Source organism: Tachypleus tridentatus, chromosome 3 (genome assembly GCF_004210375.1).
Source record: "Tachypleus tridentatus isolate NWPU-2018 chromosome 3, ASM421037v1, whole genome shotgun sequence".
Lineage (NCBI taxonomy): Eukaryota > Metazoa > Arthropoda > Merostomata > Xiphosura > Limulidae > Tachypleus > Tachypleus tridentatus.
In genome coordinates this window covers 25,651,793-25,668,795 of record NC_134827.1, presented here as the reverse complement: position 1 = coordinate 25,668,795, position 17,003 = coordinate 25,651,793, and the positions used below count along the sequence as shown (strand labels likewise).

The following is a 17,003-nucleotide window of genomic DNA, read 5'->3' as shown; positions in this document are numbered from 1 at the left end:
ATATGAATGGAGCACTACTTCAGACTGGTACATCTGCAAAATTTCTAGGACTTACGTTCGACTCAAAACTAACGTGGGTAAACCACATAAATAGTATTAGAACAAAAATTTGACGAAGTACAAACTATGCTAGGAGTCTAACTGGCAAAAACAGTGAAGCTACGGCAGACAACATTATGAAAATATATAAAACATACAATAGACCCATCATTGACTATGCAGCCCCTGCATGGATAAATGTAAGCAAAACACAACTTCAAACAAAACTAGAGACAATACAAAATACACTACTTACAACAGCTTATAAAGTACCAAGAACAACATCATCAGAATCCATGCATAAATACGCACACATAAAACAATAGACTCCTATATAGTACAATAAACCATTTTGACAAAAAATTGGAGAAAAATGAACTAGTAAGCGAACGAGACAGGTATTGTTTACACGATGATGATAGACCTAAGCACCTTTCTCCAGTGAATATATATTTTATAAATAAATGAAAGGCCACCTATTAACTAGACTCCACATTAGTTTAGGGGTTAGTTACTAAACATTGAAAGAGTTATTTTTTTATGTAAATAATTTATAGTTAATACCTAACAAATAAAAGTGCAAATAATTATGTAACTATAAGAGAAATGTTTTATTTGCACCAAGTGTATATGTAGACAGAGCATGGACATTACCCTGAAAAGGGCCTGAGTAAGTGTGGGTTACTCTGACCCTTGTGTACCGTATATAAATACACTTAACAGTTGCAAAACCACAAGTTGAAGGAATGAGAAAGAGGTTAACAAAACCTGACCCTCTTGGGTAGATAAACATCAATACCCAAATACCCATACAAGAGTGAGAGAGATAAAATGGCAGCCCTGTTACTTTTGTAATATTAGGTAACAATATTTTTAGAAAAATACTCCGAGTCGAAATAATACAAGAAATATGCCTTCTTTTCAGCAAGTTGTAAGCCAGTTTATTTACGTACGTTATTTAAACACTTAAATAGATAAAAAGTTTAAGACAACATGATATTTTGCCGTCGCCTTCCCTATTCACTAAACCTAACTGAACTCACGAGATGTCACTTTCACGGAAGTAAAGATTTTGGAAGAAACTATAATAAAATTTCCAAACCTCTGTTTTTTTGGGTTTTTTAATTTCGCACAAAGCTACTCGAGGGCTATCTGTGGTAGCCGTCCCTAATTTAGCAGTGTAAGACTAGAGGGAAGGCAGTTAGTCATCACCACCCACCGCCAACTCTTGGGCTACTCTTTTACCAACGAATAGTGGGATTGACCATTATATTATAACGCCCCCACGGCTGAAAGGGCGAGCATGTTTGGCGCGACGGGGATACGAACCCGCGACCCTCGGATTACGAGTCGCACGCCTTAACGCGCTTGGCCATCCTCTGTTTTGATCCCAGGTCTTAAAAATTACTCACTCAATGTCTTTGATCAATGTTCCGACGACTAGACATTCTCCCAATAAACGATAAATAACTGTTCAAAACGCTTCATGCATTCTGCTGTGATGTGAAGTCAAATTCCTTCTATATTCCAATGATATTTAACCCTTCTTTATGGGTATTCCATATTATGATCACACAGTTGATGTTCATCACAACAGAATTAATCAACATTTTAAAGTATGCATTATTTTCATTTCACACCTAATCAACACTTATTTGATGCTGATAACTCCTATGTTTTCAAAATGTAATTAATTAATCGCATTTGACTTTAAAAAAAATATTAAACTTAATCTTTTTTAGCTAAATTATGTTTGTTTGTTTTTTAATTTCGCGCAAAGCTACTCGAGGGCTATCTGTGCTAGCCGTCCCTAATGTAGCAGTGTAAGACTAGAAGGAAAGCAGCTAGTCATCACCACCCACCGCCAGCTCTTGGGTTACTCTTTTACCAACGTCACATGATAACGCCCCCACGGCTGAAAGGGCGAGCATGTTTGGTGCGACTGGGATTCGAACGCGCAACCCTCGGATTACGAGTCGAATGCCTTAACACACTTGGCCATGCCGGGCCCGCTAAATTATGTAATATATATATTATTGAACGCTTCCTTCCATACATGTAAGAAACTTTCTTCATTGCCGTCGTATCGACTGTGGTTTCTATACTTTGGTTTGAATTTTACGCAAAGCTACACGAGGGCCATCTGCGCTGGCAGACTCTAATTTAGCAGTGTAAGACGAGAAGGAATGCAGTTAGTCATCACCACCCACCTAACAGTCAGATTGACAATAACATTATAACGACCCCACGGCTGAGAGGGCGAGCATGTTTGGTGTGATAGGGATTCGAACCCGCGACCCGCAGATCACGAATCAAGTGTCTTTATCACTTGGCCATGCCAGGCCTTGGTTTGTTGAGATCTTCGATAAACGCACGTTATTGAAGTTGTTTGGACACACTTACCTCTCTTGGAAAGAATGGAGCTTGTAACGATATACAAGCTGCAATCACAAGGTTGCTCACTGATAGAAGCAGAATAATTTGCCATTGACGAAATGTTATTTTTTTCGTCGCTTCCCTGAGATTCTTGCCTTTGTAAGATGCCCCAGACGAATTTTCTAAAGACATCGTTGTAGCGCAGTTTTTAAGAGATCTTCTAGCTTTAACAGCAGACTAATTTTCTTCGTGTGTTACTACTGTATTTCCTTCTGCACCTGGAAAAAAAAATCAAAACAACAGTTGTTTTTTTCAAAACTTGAGAAGGGTATGTATGATATTATGATTAATAATACGTAAATCGATAGCGGTTCTTCTACTGAACCAATTTTATATTGAAGGATTTCTACAGATGTGCAATGCAATACCAATATAGAAAATGTATAAAAAATACTGACTTCCCGCCACACACGCAAAACTCGCGTACTTATAAAGTTCATAAGAAAGCATTGTAAACGATTTATGTTTGTGTGACTCATTTGTCCCTTTGGGGATTACAGTAATAATTTAACCGAAAAAAATATATTAAAAAAGACAGGTGGTATTAAATACCAGCAGAGGGCGCTGCATACATCTCTTATTTGATTATTAAATTTCTGTGGCATATATCATCCTTCGCTAGAAAACTGTCAACAGCATACACATTACCATACAATCTTGTCAGCGGTTACTAGAAAAAGCTGGGAAGTGTACATATATATATATTTGATCTTACAATCCGGTTAATCGCTGCTCTAGAAAGTTGGCAACAAAAAGCGTAACTCTGGAATCTGGTGAAGTTCATAAATGGGGTAACACCCTCAAAAGAATAAACATGCAATCATCGAGTCTGAGCACACCACTCCTTTTGCAACTTCAGTTTCATGATTTGTTTTTGTATTTCGCGCAAAGCTACACGAGAGCTATCTGCGCTAACCGCCCCTAATTTAGCAGTGTAAGACTAGAGGGAAGGCAGCTAGCCATCACCACCCACTGCCAACCCTTGGGCTACTCTTTTACCAACGAATAGTGGGATTGACCGCCACGTTATAACACCCCACGGCTGAAAGGGCATGTTTGATATGACGGGGATTTGAACCCGGGATCCTCAGATTACGAGTCGAGTGCCTCAACCACCTGGCCATGCCAGGCCCACCAACTAACTGAAGTATCTTTCGTTTATCTGCCTCCCTTCTCTCCAGCCTCACACTGCTGAATTAGGAAGGGCTAGCGCAGATAGCGCTCGTGTTGCTTTGCGTGAAATTCAAGAACAAAAAAACCAATGAACTTACTCGCTATAAATCTTTGTTTAATTTGATGTTGAAATTACTTAATGTATTTGCAGCAATACAAGGAAGGTAAAAAACAATTTTCAACCATTTTTATTCGCGTTAAACATTTTTTCACCAACGCACATTCAAATTTTAAAATGCTTTTCTCGATTACGCAAAAGATTATTTTGATCCAAAAATGACTACGAAAGGGACTGCCGGCGAGTTTTTGATACGAGGTCGTCATAATTTAAATGACCGTGTAGATATTCTGATTGGTCTTATCTATATCACGAAATCTGCAGTTTTTCAAGACATAATAAAACATCGAACAAGTTTAAATGATTACGAACGGTGATTTTCAAGTTGGTTTCCTCCAAATTATTTTTTTTAAGTTAACGAACCTGTTTTGTTTGTGTGTGTGTGTGTGTGTGTGTGTGTGTTAAAACAAATTTGCTTTATTTATAGTTCCACTTAAAAACATAATCATCTCCCGTATATTTTCAAAGAATATGTCGTTTGACAACGTATAGAGATCGTCGGTTTAGTTTTAGAAAAACATATATTTAACATATTTTATTAAATATACTTGAAAGAATTTGAACAACTGAACTACGTATACAATTAGTTAAGATTGTTTTGTATTAAGCGCAAAGCTACACGAGGGCTATCTGCGCTAGCCGTCCCTAATTTAGCAATGTAAGACTAAAGGGAAGGCAGCTAGTAATCATCACCCATTGCCAACTCTTGGGCTACTCTTTTATCGACGAATAGTGGGGTTGATCGTGACTTTATAACGCCCCACAACTGAAAGGGCGAGCATGTTTGGCGTGACAGGGACTCAGGTTGCGAGCCGAGCGCCCTAACCACCTGGCCATGCCGGACACATACAGAGTTAGACGATTGTTAAATTTCACGTCAGGCGGGCTCGGCATTGTCAGGGCAGTAGACTCGTAATCCGAGAGTAGCTTGCGCGGAAATAAACAAACAAACAAACAAAAAAAAACACACAACAACAACAAGCGAATAATGGATACTTTTATGAAAAACGTAGGTGTTGTTTTGAAACATCCTGCTGTGCCGTTAGGGGGAAGCTCATAATAGTAATGCGAGTGCGAATAGATCCAGATAACACAGTACAACTGCGTTTAGTATTTCGAAATAAACACTTATCGTCTCTAACAATAAAAAAACTTCGCAAAATGAGAGAGTGATAAAAGTTATCGCGGGTTTCTCTACAACGGGATAAAATTGAAAATGACTTCTTTATTAATTTAAATGCAGAGGCGTATGTACTTCGGAAAAATATTTAACATATAATTTATTTTTCAGCAAACTTGTTTCCTTCAATGTGTGTCCACTATCTGACATGTTAAATAACAGCCGTTTCACGACTTATAGTTTGCAAGGTCATTTTAAATTATAAAATTATAACAAAAACAAAACAACGTGATAAATAAGCCAGTCACGTGTACCATTATCAACGAAAACCACCACAAGAAATGCCCCAAGAAAAGAGTTGTGCAGTATCCTGTAAGTAAATATGCAGAGTGATAAACAACAAGTTGGTTTTTGTTCTTTTTTTTATAGACAACCTGAAATACCAGTTCTAACCAATTCCATCCTATCACATCCAACCATCTTCGCTTATCATTCCAAATTAAGCAAGATATCCCTCAAGAACTGAGGCCTGGTAGTTAGGGCGCTGGACTCGCAATCTGAGAGTTGCTGATTCGAACTCCCTCATCGAATGTGACCGCTCTTTCAGTCGTGGAGTCGTAATAAAGTTATGGTCAATCCCACTATCTGTTTGTAAAAGAGTAGCCCAAGAGTTGGCGTTGGGCGGTGATGACTAGCTGTCTTCCCTTTAGTCAATCGCTGTTAAATTACGGACGGCTAGCGAAGATAGCCCTCGTGTAGCCTTGCGTGCAACTGAACACAAATTAAACTCTCAAAAACCAACTTTAGGAACATAATAATAAACTAAGCCAACTAAAGTAACATATGGAAGATAAGGAATGGTCCGTACATTTACCCTGTCTAAAGTGCTACAGAAACACTTTTTGACATATCAGGATAAAGAACTGTGCTATTAGTTGAATTAGAACAGAAATAAAACTTCGAGAGAAGCTGTTTGTTATGCACGTGAATAAGTTCATCAAATGAACCAGCTGAAAGCACTGAAATTATATAATACAATGAAATAACTGATAGATTAATTCTTGTACAACTCTGAGAATATATCTGTATATACAATATATTTAGGTAACGTTTCCTAAGTTTCGGAGAGGTTAAAAAGATACTTAAAGCTCGCATGCACATATAAATAATTTTGCTTGGATAAAGACTACATATGTCAACACCTGTCGCATGAAGCTTCTACCAAGTTGACCCTTTATGTTTGACCAGTGCACTTAGTTAATAATATTCTGATAAACGTTTTCCTTAGATAAGCGCTACATGTGACATTGGTCTAACCAGAAGCTTGTACTAGTTTAATCGTGTGTCTGTGTCCACTCTCCGGTAGGGGAGAGGGTACCATATGAGGGAATCATAGAGATATTTTGTATATGCTTTTTTTGAATATGCGTCCACGTAAGTACTCTAAGAGATTGTAAGATACGTTACTTGGATCCTTGGTTTGACTTCAACTTTCAGTAAAGCGCTATTATTGGGCTTTAAGGGCATGCTACACTTGATTGTTACTTCCATATCAACAGTGGGAACCAACAGTCAGGAGAAGTATTAATGAAAAGAAGAAGCGAGCCAGTTTGTTAAATTTGTTTGTAGTTAAACACAAAGCTAAACATAAAGTATCTGTGCTATGCCCATCGCGAGTATCGAAACCATATTTCTAGTATTGTAAGTCCGCAGACATACCGCTGTGCTACTAGCAAGTTTGTTAAAACATCGTTGTAAGAAAATATTGTTTTAACTGTTTACTTGTTTTTCCTTTGTTCTTCGTGTTCAGTTCATTCTCTACATATCACATTGTGAGTTTTATTTACATAGAAACACTTCGTTACCATTGGTTATAAAAATATGAAACACATCTGTCTACAAATGTTAAAGTCATTACGATATCACGAATATACCAGAAGAGTGCTCGAGGAACATTTCTCAAAAAGGTAAATTTTCCGACAGATTTGGACAAAGAATATTTTATCAGGACTGAAAAGTAGCAGCGCTGATGTAGAAAATATCCGACTTTCTCTGCGGACATGATTGCAGATTAACCAACAAAGACATTACTGTCGTTATAAACATTAAGAAACAGGCGACTTGTGTGTTACTAACGAAGTCTAAAACTCATTCTAGACAGAACAATGGATAGACTGATTCTAAACTGAAACAGTTAAAGAAAAGACTTTGGAAGATTAACAATGTTAGAGTAAAAAGAACTAAGACCTCAGAAACATTTCAATGGTGGGAGCGCGTGGCACTTAACCTACTGCTAAGTTTAGGCAGTAGTTTCCTGAATACCACGGACTGAGATGAATTACTAACAACAGAATTCTTATTTCAGTGATTTACAGAAAGAAACATTGGTATATATGACCCAGAAATATTTTAATGATGCTCGGCGAGTCAGCGGAAACTTAACGGACTTATAGTGCATAAAGCCCATTGTGTAGCCTTGGGGGCCCGGCATGGCCAAGCGCGTTAAGGCATGCGACTCGTAATCTGAGGGTCGCGGGTTCGCATCCCCCTCACGCCAAACATGCTCGCCCTTTCAGTCGTGGGGGCGTTATAATGTGACGATCAATCCCACTATTCGTTGGTAAAAGAGTAGCCCAAGAGTTGGCGATGGGTGGTGATGACTAGCTGCCTTCCCTCTAGTCTTACACTGCTAAATTAGGGACGGCTAGCACAGATAGCCCTCGAGTAGCTTTGTGCGAAATTCAAAAACAAACAAACAAACGTAGACTTGGGTTAACCAAGATGTAGATCACTCAATTCCCTTTGAGGCATTAAGAGATAGTACAAATACTGCATCATGTATGTGCTGCCCAGGAAAGAAGCTGGTCCTGCCAGTAAATGTTTTAACACAAAATTTTAGGTTCACCATTATACAGAATAACCTAGAATGTAAATGGGTAAAATATTCGACATACTTACTTCTGAGTGTTAAAAGAATGAAACTAATATCCATGTATGTTGTACGAACTACGCAATGGGCTATGTGTTCACTGTCCACCACGAATATCGAATTTTTAGTGTTAGAATCATTACGTAAACAAACATTATACGAATGTCGAACAGCAATTCTTAGAAGGAAATACACCACTTTTATTTAGATTTAGCATGTTAACAGGTTATTGCTAGGTAACATGTTTCCTTCATATATGCCCTACAGTCCCAAGTGCGCGGTAAATAGGGCTACTGAGGGTGTAGGAGAAACTTATTCTTATGTATGGAGATGATGCGCATGCGTAGTTTCCCTTTTATGCCAGAGTTTCTATTTTGTTCAATAAGTATCATCACCACGCTACAGAAATTGCTCGACGTCTTTATTGAACCCTATTAATTATTGGCTACCTTCTGTGCCAGTGGTTCTCAAACATTTTCGTTTGTTGTTTTTTTTAATTTCGCGCAAAGCTACTCGAGGGCTGTCTGCGATAGCCGTCCCTAATTTAGCAGTAGAAGACGAGAGGGAAGGCAGCTAGTCATCACCACCCACCGCCAACTCTTGAGCTACTTTTTTTTACCAACGAATAGTAGGATTGATCGTTACATTATAATGCCCCCACAGCTGAAAGGGCGAGTGTGTTTAATGTAACGGGGATTCGAACCCGTGACCCTCAAATTACGAGTCGAGCGCCCTAACCACCTGGCCATGCCGGGCCAAAAATATTTTCGTGCGCAGATAACTTCTGCGAGCCAAAAGACCCCCCGCGGAATACCTGCTTCTCCTACCACACTTTCTTTCGCTTACAACTGCAGAAATAATCATTAGAATAATTGCAAAAGAGTGGCGCTGGTTTTGATGTAGCTTACAATTTAGGCCTCTCTGTAGAGCACTACGAAGGCCAACAGTGGGTCTCAAACCCCATTTTGAGAACTACTGTTCAATACTAGATAAGAGCCTTATTATACATTGCAACCGTATTTCATGTTTTTTTCGAAGCTGTAATTGAAAACCACCAATTTAGACAAGTTATTTATATAGAAGATGTGTTGTTGTTCTTTGTTATTAAGCGCAAAGCTACACGAAGGGCTATCTGCGCTCTGCTCACTACGGGTATCAAAACCCGGTTTCTAGGAATATAAGAGTGCAGACATGCCACTGGGGGTGCCCACACGATATGTTGCTTAAAAAAAACGATAACAGTATTGAACTTGGTTTTTAAGTCTGAGAACCAAATGCGAATTATTGAAACTAGTCCTTGGTAATTTATTTCGTCATGAAGTGAATTTAATTTTTGTTTTACTTGAATATATACTAACTTGTGACGTATAAACTAAATAACAATTGTAAGCCCCCTTGGTTTAGCGGGTGATGGTTTAATAATAACTATACTCGAAAAGTTAAAACTGTATCGCACAAAACGAAGTTTCCTCTAAGACAATCAATACGTCAGTAGAACTATTGAAGGTAAGAACTAATTTGTTTAGAAATAATTTTAAAACGACACCTATGTAAAAACATCTATCTATAATTAAAAAAAGAATACAACGTTAAAATCATTACACGATAAATAAGTGGTGTCAGAGAATATAGGTTTCGGTGTTTTATGACACCGTCTATTTATTGCATTGTATCTTTAATAAAAATAATTATGATCTTAAAAACAGAGCTATATCACATTTTACCTACAGCTTACCTTATATACAGGGATATCCATATCTTATAATATGTATGTCGCTCGCTTCACCACTTCAATGAAATAAAATGATTAGAGGAAAGAACCCGAAAGAGCGCGTGCATCTTTATAGAAACAGTATATGATAAACACTGGTGAAAAATACTATTGGTATGTTCAACAGTTGAGTAGAAAACTAATCAACAAGTAATCCTACCATTGTTACTACGAAACGTCTCGTATTCTACAGGTTGAGAGGTTTACCTGAGAGTGAGGTACCAAAACCAATGTTATATGTAGAGCGCGCGTTGTTATCCGCTCTGTAAGATGCGATTGGTTAAGGTTTGGCACGAGGCGTTAAATTAAACTTCTTTTTTTTAATTTTAGACAAGCCTAGTTACATGAACATGTTACTAACCAATGGCGAACGTTTTAATATGAAGGTATTTCATAAGAGTGGTCTAGCTGCATTCACTGCAAATATTATTAATAATTCATATTTTTAATGTTGTAAAACACAAAATAAAATATTACTTCTATTATTAACAATCACTTCAGTAAAGTGCATACGTTCTGTTTTATTTTCATAGTGTTCTGTGTCCGTAATAAAATTTATTCTTAAACAGTATTAACGAAGGTCGAAGGGTTTGTTGTTTTTTTTTCTATGAAGTGAATTTGAGTCAAGGAAGATCTGGGTTTCACTGAGACACTTTTCGCAATATAATAGAGAATAACTACTAATCCCAAGCAAGCAAATGAAACATGAAAAGAATACCGAAAATATAAATGATACTTCTGCTGGTTTCACTCAATATCTGGCCCTCTGGTTGAAATTTTCGCTTTTTCAGGCATCGTTCAAAATCCTATAGCCCAGGTATTTCTTTGTGTGATAATACTACTCAAAAGGAAATTATTTGTTTATATTCATTGATATATATGGTGAAAAAATCATTTGCTTACATTTATGGTTACTGATACAGCACTACAACATGCTAACCATGTTTTTGAGATCACCTGGACACTGAGACACGGGGCCCGTGCCCCGAATCCCCAGTTAGTGTTCTTGAAAAATCAGAATAGAAAACCACAATAGAGATAATACCGGAACATCCAAAACTCCCACGCATATGGATCCAAGCCCCGAATATTTTAAGCACCGAGTGGTAACTACCATAAATCCTCGAATTCAAAGTCCGGGAACGCAAAACAGAAAGCCAGCATTTGGCCCAATACTAATAATGTAAAATAATGATCAGATATTGTAATTATAGCGTTATATATAATTCAAAACTGATTTTTGTATAAATAAAGATTGTTGTCTAAAGTGAACGTGTTTTTTTCTTTTTGCAAAAGTGTCATTCCTTTTTTCATAATTATAATTAACATGCATTACTAGTCCTTATTACAGTTTGTTTGTTGTTGTTGTTTTTAATTTCATGCAAAGCTTCACGAGGACTATCTGCGCTAGCCGTCCCTAATTTAGTAGTGTAAGAAGGCAGCTAGTAATCACCATCTACAGCCAGCGTTTGGTCTACTCTTTTACCAACGAATAGTGGGATTGACCGTAATTTTATAACGCCCCCACGGCTGAAAGGGCGAGCATGTTTGGTGCGACGGGGATTCGAACCCGCGACTCTTAAATTACGAGTCGACCGCCCTAACCACCTGGCCATGTCGAGCTCCCTTATCTTGGTAAATATCAGCGAGCTGCTTTAGAGCAGGAAAGATCCATTTTCATTTAAATATCTGATACAATGGGACTTGGCAGGGTGGTCCCACTTTCTCTTCACGGCCATGCACACACCCAAACACTCAACATTATATTTGTTTTGTTTTCATTTCGGGCGTTCGTGCAAAGGTACGAAAAGGTTGTCTGTCCAACCTGTCCCCAGTTTTACTTTGATACACTAGATGGAAGGCAGTTAGTCAGCGCCACCAACCGGCAAACCCTCCTCCCTCAGTGTTTCAATGGTACATCTGTGAGCTTATGGCGATAAGAGTCGGGTTTCGAAACCCGCAGTTAGAAGAGCATATATAGCACATTATAGAGCTTTGCGCTTAAACAACAAACAAACGAGCTAATCAAACAGTGGGATTTGATCGTCTCTCCTATAACGCACTCACGGCCCCGGAAAACAGAGTGTGATTTTATTTATGATGTAAACGGGGAAAGGAGACGAAACACTGACCCGTGATCAGCCCCTGATGGGTGAACGTAAAGTTTTTCTACACAACTATCTTCAGGTGATATTAGGTGGTTAATCCCATACGTGATTTTCTCTATCTTAATAGAGTTTGCCTCATAAGATCTTCCTACAGGACATATTTTAGCCACACATGGCCTGAGCATTCACCCTCTAGGGAACAGTATACAAGTAAAACTTACCCCTGCTACTGTAAGTTATACAAGTAAAACTTACCCCTGCTACTGTAAGTTATACAAGTAAAACTTACCCCTGCTACTTATCTGATGGTGACAGGACACAACGGTAAACAAGTTTACCTTTGTAACATTAAATTAAATATTCTTCGTATATCTAAAAACGACTTGTTTGGGTTGAGAAAAATTTTATGTAAAGGAGCGAACAACATTTCGGCCTTTTTTGGTCATCGTCAGGTTCACAAAGAAAGAAACTGACCGATATCTGACCACATGTTTGAAGTGGGCCGTGTATCTAAGTGTAGGAATGTAGAGGGCGTGCTCAGATGTTTGATTGTATTAATTAATTTAGATATTAATGTGTTCCTTTGTATTGGTTTATTTTAGTCTACGAGAAAATAATATTTACTAATTTTTCAGAATCCATGACTTAAAGAAAACAATAACGTTCTCATAAAATCTTTGAACAGGGGGTGGTTTCAAAGTTCACATTTATTTAACCAACGTTGAAAGTGACAGAACAGTTCCCTTCAGTTGATTTTTAATAATTAAAAAGTAGCTTTATTCTGTGTTTAGAATAAGAACAGGACTACGTATGTAACGTTTTACTTAAAAATTACTGGTCAAGATAAATAGGGTTTTTCGAAGATACTTGTTGTTTTTTTTTAACAATTTCTTTATCATTCTTAGAATATGAATAGAGCGAACAATCTTCTGCAGCATAATTGACCCATCCCTCCTCATGCACGAGTTTCCTTGAAGCCAGACCTGTCACAGTTGGCCTTTTCGCATCCAATCACGTCGTCCCACATACAAACCTAGGAATAAAGCGTCATTCTAGGTTTAGACGTAAGGACCATCCCACAGTGAATTTTTTGTGCCTCGCGTGCAAAGAATGTTGTCGGTGTTTGGGTAATAAAAGTTCATAACCTGGAGGGTCAGGTTCTCTATGACCTCTTCCTCCTCGCGTGCAAAATGACAACTATATTCTTTGTTTGAATTTCGCGCAAAGCTACGTGAGATCTATCTTCATTAAGTGTCACTAATTTTGCAGTGTAAGACCAGAGGGAAGGTAGCTGGCAATCACCACCCCCCACCAACTCTTGGGCTACTCTTTTACCAACGAATGGTGGGATTGACCATTACATTATAATGCTCCTAAGCATGTTTCTTCTGACGTAGGCTCAAACCCACGAACCTCACAGATTGTGAATGGAGCGCCCTCATCAACTACCCATTGCGGACCCTCTATTTATAGAAAGCACAAAAATATGTGCATTTGCCTGTTATGTAACTACTTCTAGGGCGTTGGCCCAATCCCAAACAAACTTTTTATCATGATAGTTTGGAAGAATGGGCATGTTAATGGGGTGGGGACTAATCACACCCTCCACTCCAATTAATGCTGCTATTAAACGTTTATTATCTTCGACGTAAGTTAAAATTTAACTATATTCAAAGGTAGTGTCACGTACTTCCACAAAGATAAATTTGTTCAATTTTCTATAACACAACATACACAAAGTGTGGGTAAGGCAGAGAGACATTTTTAAATAGCTCGGAGAGTACATTACCACTCTATACGTAGAAATAAAATGAAAAAAAAAAAATGACGCCACTATAGCAATAATGCAATATGTATCTGAAGTTTCCACCATAACAACCATCGCAAAGCTGATACGAGAGCCGTTTCTTCCGTTATACCTACTTCCCACTTTGACTCGTGACGACTTTGACTATCGTCAATCTGAGTATTCAAGTGAAACAGTGGGAAACGTCATTAAGAGCTGGGTTTAAAAAGTGGGTAACAAAAACACCAAACAGTGGGAAACGTTATTAAGAGCTGGGTCTAAAAAGTGGGTAACAAAAACACCCTGTCCATACCGCTTCGACCGTCACCTCTTAATACAAAGTCAACCTGCCCATTGCACAGTGTATACCATGTTTTAAATATATACATACCGAGTTCTTAACCCTGGTCAAAACTTTTCGCTAGGCTATAATGAATATTGTAATAACGTGTTATAAATAAAAAACGTGAAAGTTATGATTTTTGTATTATTTATCATAGCATTCAACCCTACATTTTTAGAGTTTATAATTCGGCTTGTATAATACGAGATAATACAGAAATGGTGTGATAAGTTTAACACAGTCCGGAGACACGTTTTATATCCTTGTTTGTATGTTCCGGGTACTCGATTGGTCTATGAAATATTCATAACTGTTAAAATAACTACACTAGACAAAAAAAAAAAGTTATCCGTCGTTAAAATAGGTTCACAAGACAAAATCACGTTATTCACCGTTAAAGTAAGTTCACAAAATCACGTTATTCACCGTTAAAGTAAGTTCACAAAATCACGTTATTCACCGTTAAAGTAAGTTCACAAGACAAAATCACGTTATTCACCGTTAAAGTAAGTTCACAAGACAAAATCACGTTATTCACCGTTAAAGTAAGTTCACAAAATCACGTTATTCACCGTTAAAATAAGTTCACAAGACAAAATCACGTTATTCACCGTTAAAGTAATTACGATAGACAAAAAAAAATGTTACCCGTTACCCACTGTTAAGATAACTACACTAAAAGGGTGCCGAAAATTCTGTAAAGTTTATATATATATTAGTGGTAGAATACTTCAAAATAATTTAATATTTCTCCCTGCACTATCTTAACCAATATCTGTGGAATTATGACTTACACTACAGAGTTGATGGCATATGAGAATGGTTAGCGGTTCAAAAATTCTAACAAACAAAGACTGGGTGAAACTTTATAAGCCCGTAAGGAAAGGATTCTATCTTATGGTTGTGAAAAAAAAACATCTCGGCCGCCGAAAAACTAATGTGACATCTCTAGATTCTCTTGCTCAAGAACAAAGGTGACACTACTGTGTACCTATCCTTATATAATTAACGTATTTTCGTTTGTTTGTTTAGAGTTTCGCGCAAAGCTACTCGAGGGCTATCTGCGGTAGCCGTCCCTAATTTAGCAGGGTAAGACTAGAGGGAAGGCAGCTAGTCATCCCCACCCACCGCCAACTCTTGGGCTACTCTTTTACCAACGAATAGTGGGATTGACCGTCACATTATAACGGATGGGAGGGCGAGCATGATTTGAATCCGCGACCCTCGGATTACGAGTCGAACGCCTTAACACGCTTGGCCATGCCGGGCCTCACAAAATTATGGGAAAAAGTTAAATATACTGAAATTAGGAATATTTGTATGCTTCATTGTACAGGAATAAATACTTACAAATAGGGATTGTGAAAAAATGAGAAAACAATGGTAGAGATACCTTACCTACTCCAATTAGAAACTTCTCTTTGGGCTCCACCGAAAGTAATTCTAGGTAACAGAATGGAGCTAGAATAGAGGTTTGTAGTTGGAGTAAACAATGCCTACCAGCCTTATTTCTTCAGTTTTGCTCTTTTTTTTTTTTATGAGCCCTACTTGCAGGTTTTTAAATTCCTAATGTTTTATTTGCCTTCTTTGTTGGCTTTGCTTACACTCAACTATGGGCAAATGATTGCTTAATATGTTAGCTAACTTTATAGACTGCAATGACAATAAATCTAGCTAGAAACTAGCTGATACTGTTCATGATGATTTATTATAGCTATTGACTATTTGATCACATTAGTTTGAGATTGTCATGGAGATTTGTTTGAGAATATAGCGAGCATTTATAATTTCCGTGTAATTAAGTTATATATATATATATATAGCAATGGGAAAATATATGCCTATACTAAGACAAAACCATCACTATGTGTGTATAAAATATGACTACTGAAAAAGCAGCTTTTTCAAATGAAACATATAACCTAAAACATTGTTTTAAATATTCCTTTATGTATTTTAAAGTAATTATTCTACGAATGTGTAATAAAATATAATATTGCATATCGATTATTTTTTTATTCATTCACTTCACACATAATATAAGGATTGGCTCCCTAAAACCACTGATTGTATAGTGTACAAATCATTGAATACTTGTTTTTTTGTTGTTTTTGAATTAAGCACAAAGCTACACAATGAGCTATCTCTGCTCTGCCCATCAAGGGTATCGAAACCCGGTTTTTAGCGGTGTAAGTCCGCAGACATACCGCTGAGCCACTGGGGTGGCTATTGAATACTTACATATTACATTCGTGTAATGTTCATCTGTTATTTGTTGGTTATTCCTGTTTCACCCTCTTTTTTAAAGGATCACCAGATATTTGTAATAAAGCTAACTTCGTCTACAATTGAGTGATGTTGTTTTCCACCTTATGTGTAAAGTATGGGTAAAATATGGAAGAAACTAATAGACTTTTCAACACCCCTTCGACTTTCGCGGGATCTTATTTAGTATTCTAAAAGATTTGGTCGCGATATGCCAAGTCGTTTTGTAGGGTACCAAGAAAAATATCTTTTCCTTGCAAGTTTAACATCTTTGTTTTTTTTTTTTTTTGTATTACTTTTGTGTGTGTACAGCTTAAGAGTCGATAGTAAAAGTTTTAAAATGTTGTTTGAACTGAACCTTTACTATTTAAGACGCTTTTTGCCCGAACGTTCTATTAGAATGTTATTCAATTTCTTGTGAGCTTTATTATGAACCACTACGATGGTTCATGTGAAGCACCTAACTCCACTTTCATACGGGCTAACGACAGACTTATGGTCGTATTGTTAAATACTAAATAAAGGTTTCACTAAACTTTCTCAAGAGCTGAACTGACACTTTGAAATAAACACATGCTTCGACTAAGATGTCTTATAAGCTAAGCTATAGACTTACGGACGTGCTGCAAAATGTTAATTGCGAAATGCTAATAAAAAGGCCAACGTCAAACAAACCTGCTAAAAACAACTCATACTGTATTAAACATCGTCGGCATATCACTGAGAAGGGAGAGAATTAAGGTGATTCTAACTAGACGGTTGTGCAGGTCTAAACAAATGTGTTCACAATGTGAAAATAACAAAATGTCGTTTGGTCAGAAAGATGTTTGTAAAAAACAGACTAAATAAGATGAAAAACTGTATACACACTCCACTCAACCTCTTGTGTAATTTGATGTACAATTATGGGTCACT

The 17,003-nt window shown here is 37.4% G+C and overlaps 1 protein-coding gene across 8 annotated transcripts in view; it reads right to left on the bottom strand.

Moving 5' to 3' along the window:
* LOC143246566 (MFS-type transporter SLC18B1-like) overlaps positions 1–17,003 on the bottom strand; it is a 78,988-nt gene that overhangs the window by 47,803 nt on the left and 14,182 nt on the right. For 5 of the 8 annotated variants that reach the window (XM_076493490.1, XM_076493492.1, XM_076493494.1 and 2 more), the window contains exons 1-2: positions 9,551–9,863; positions 2,443–2,693 (exon numbers count right to left, since the gene is read on the bottom strand). In XM_076493490.1, coding sequence (XP_076349605.1) covers positions 2,443–2,607 — 165 coding nt within the window. In that variant the 5' untranslated portion in view covers positions 2,608–2,693; positions 9,551–9,863. Of the gene's footprint in view, positions 1–2,442; positions 2,694–9,550; positions 9,864–17,003 lie in introns of those variants that run through there. The other 3 variants (XM_076493491.1, XM_076493493.1, XM_076493496.1) reach the window with 3 other exon arrangements.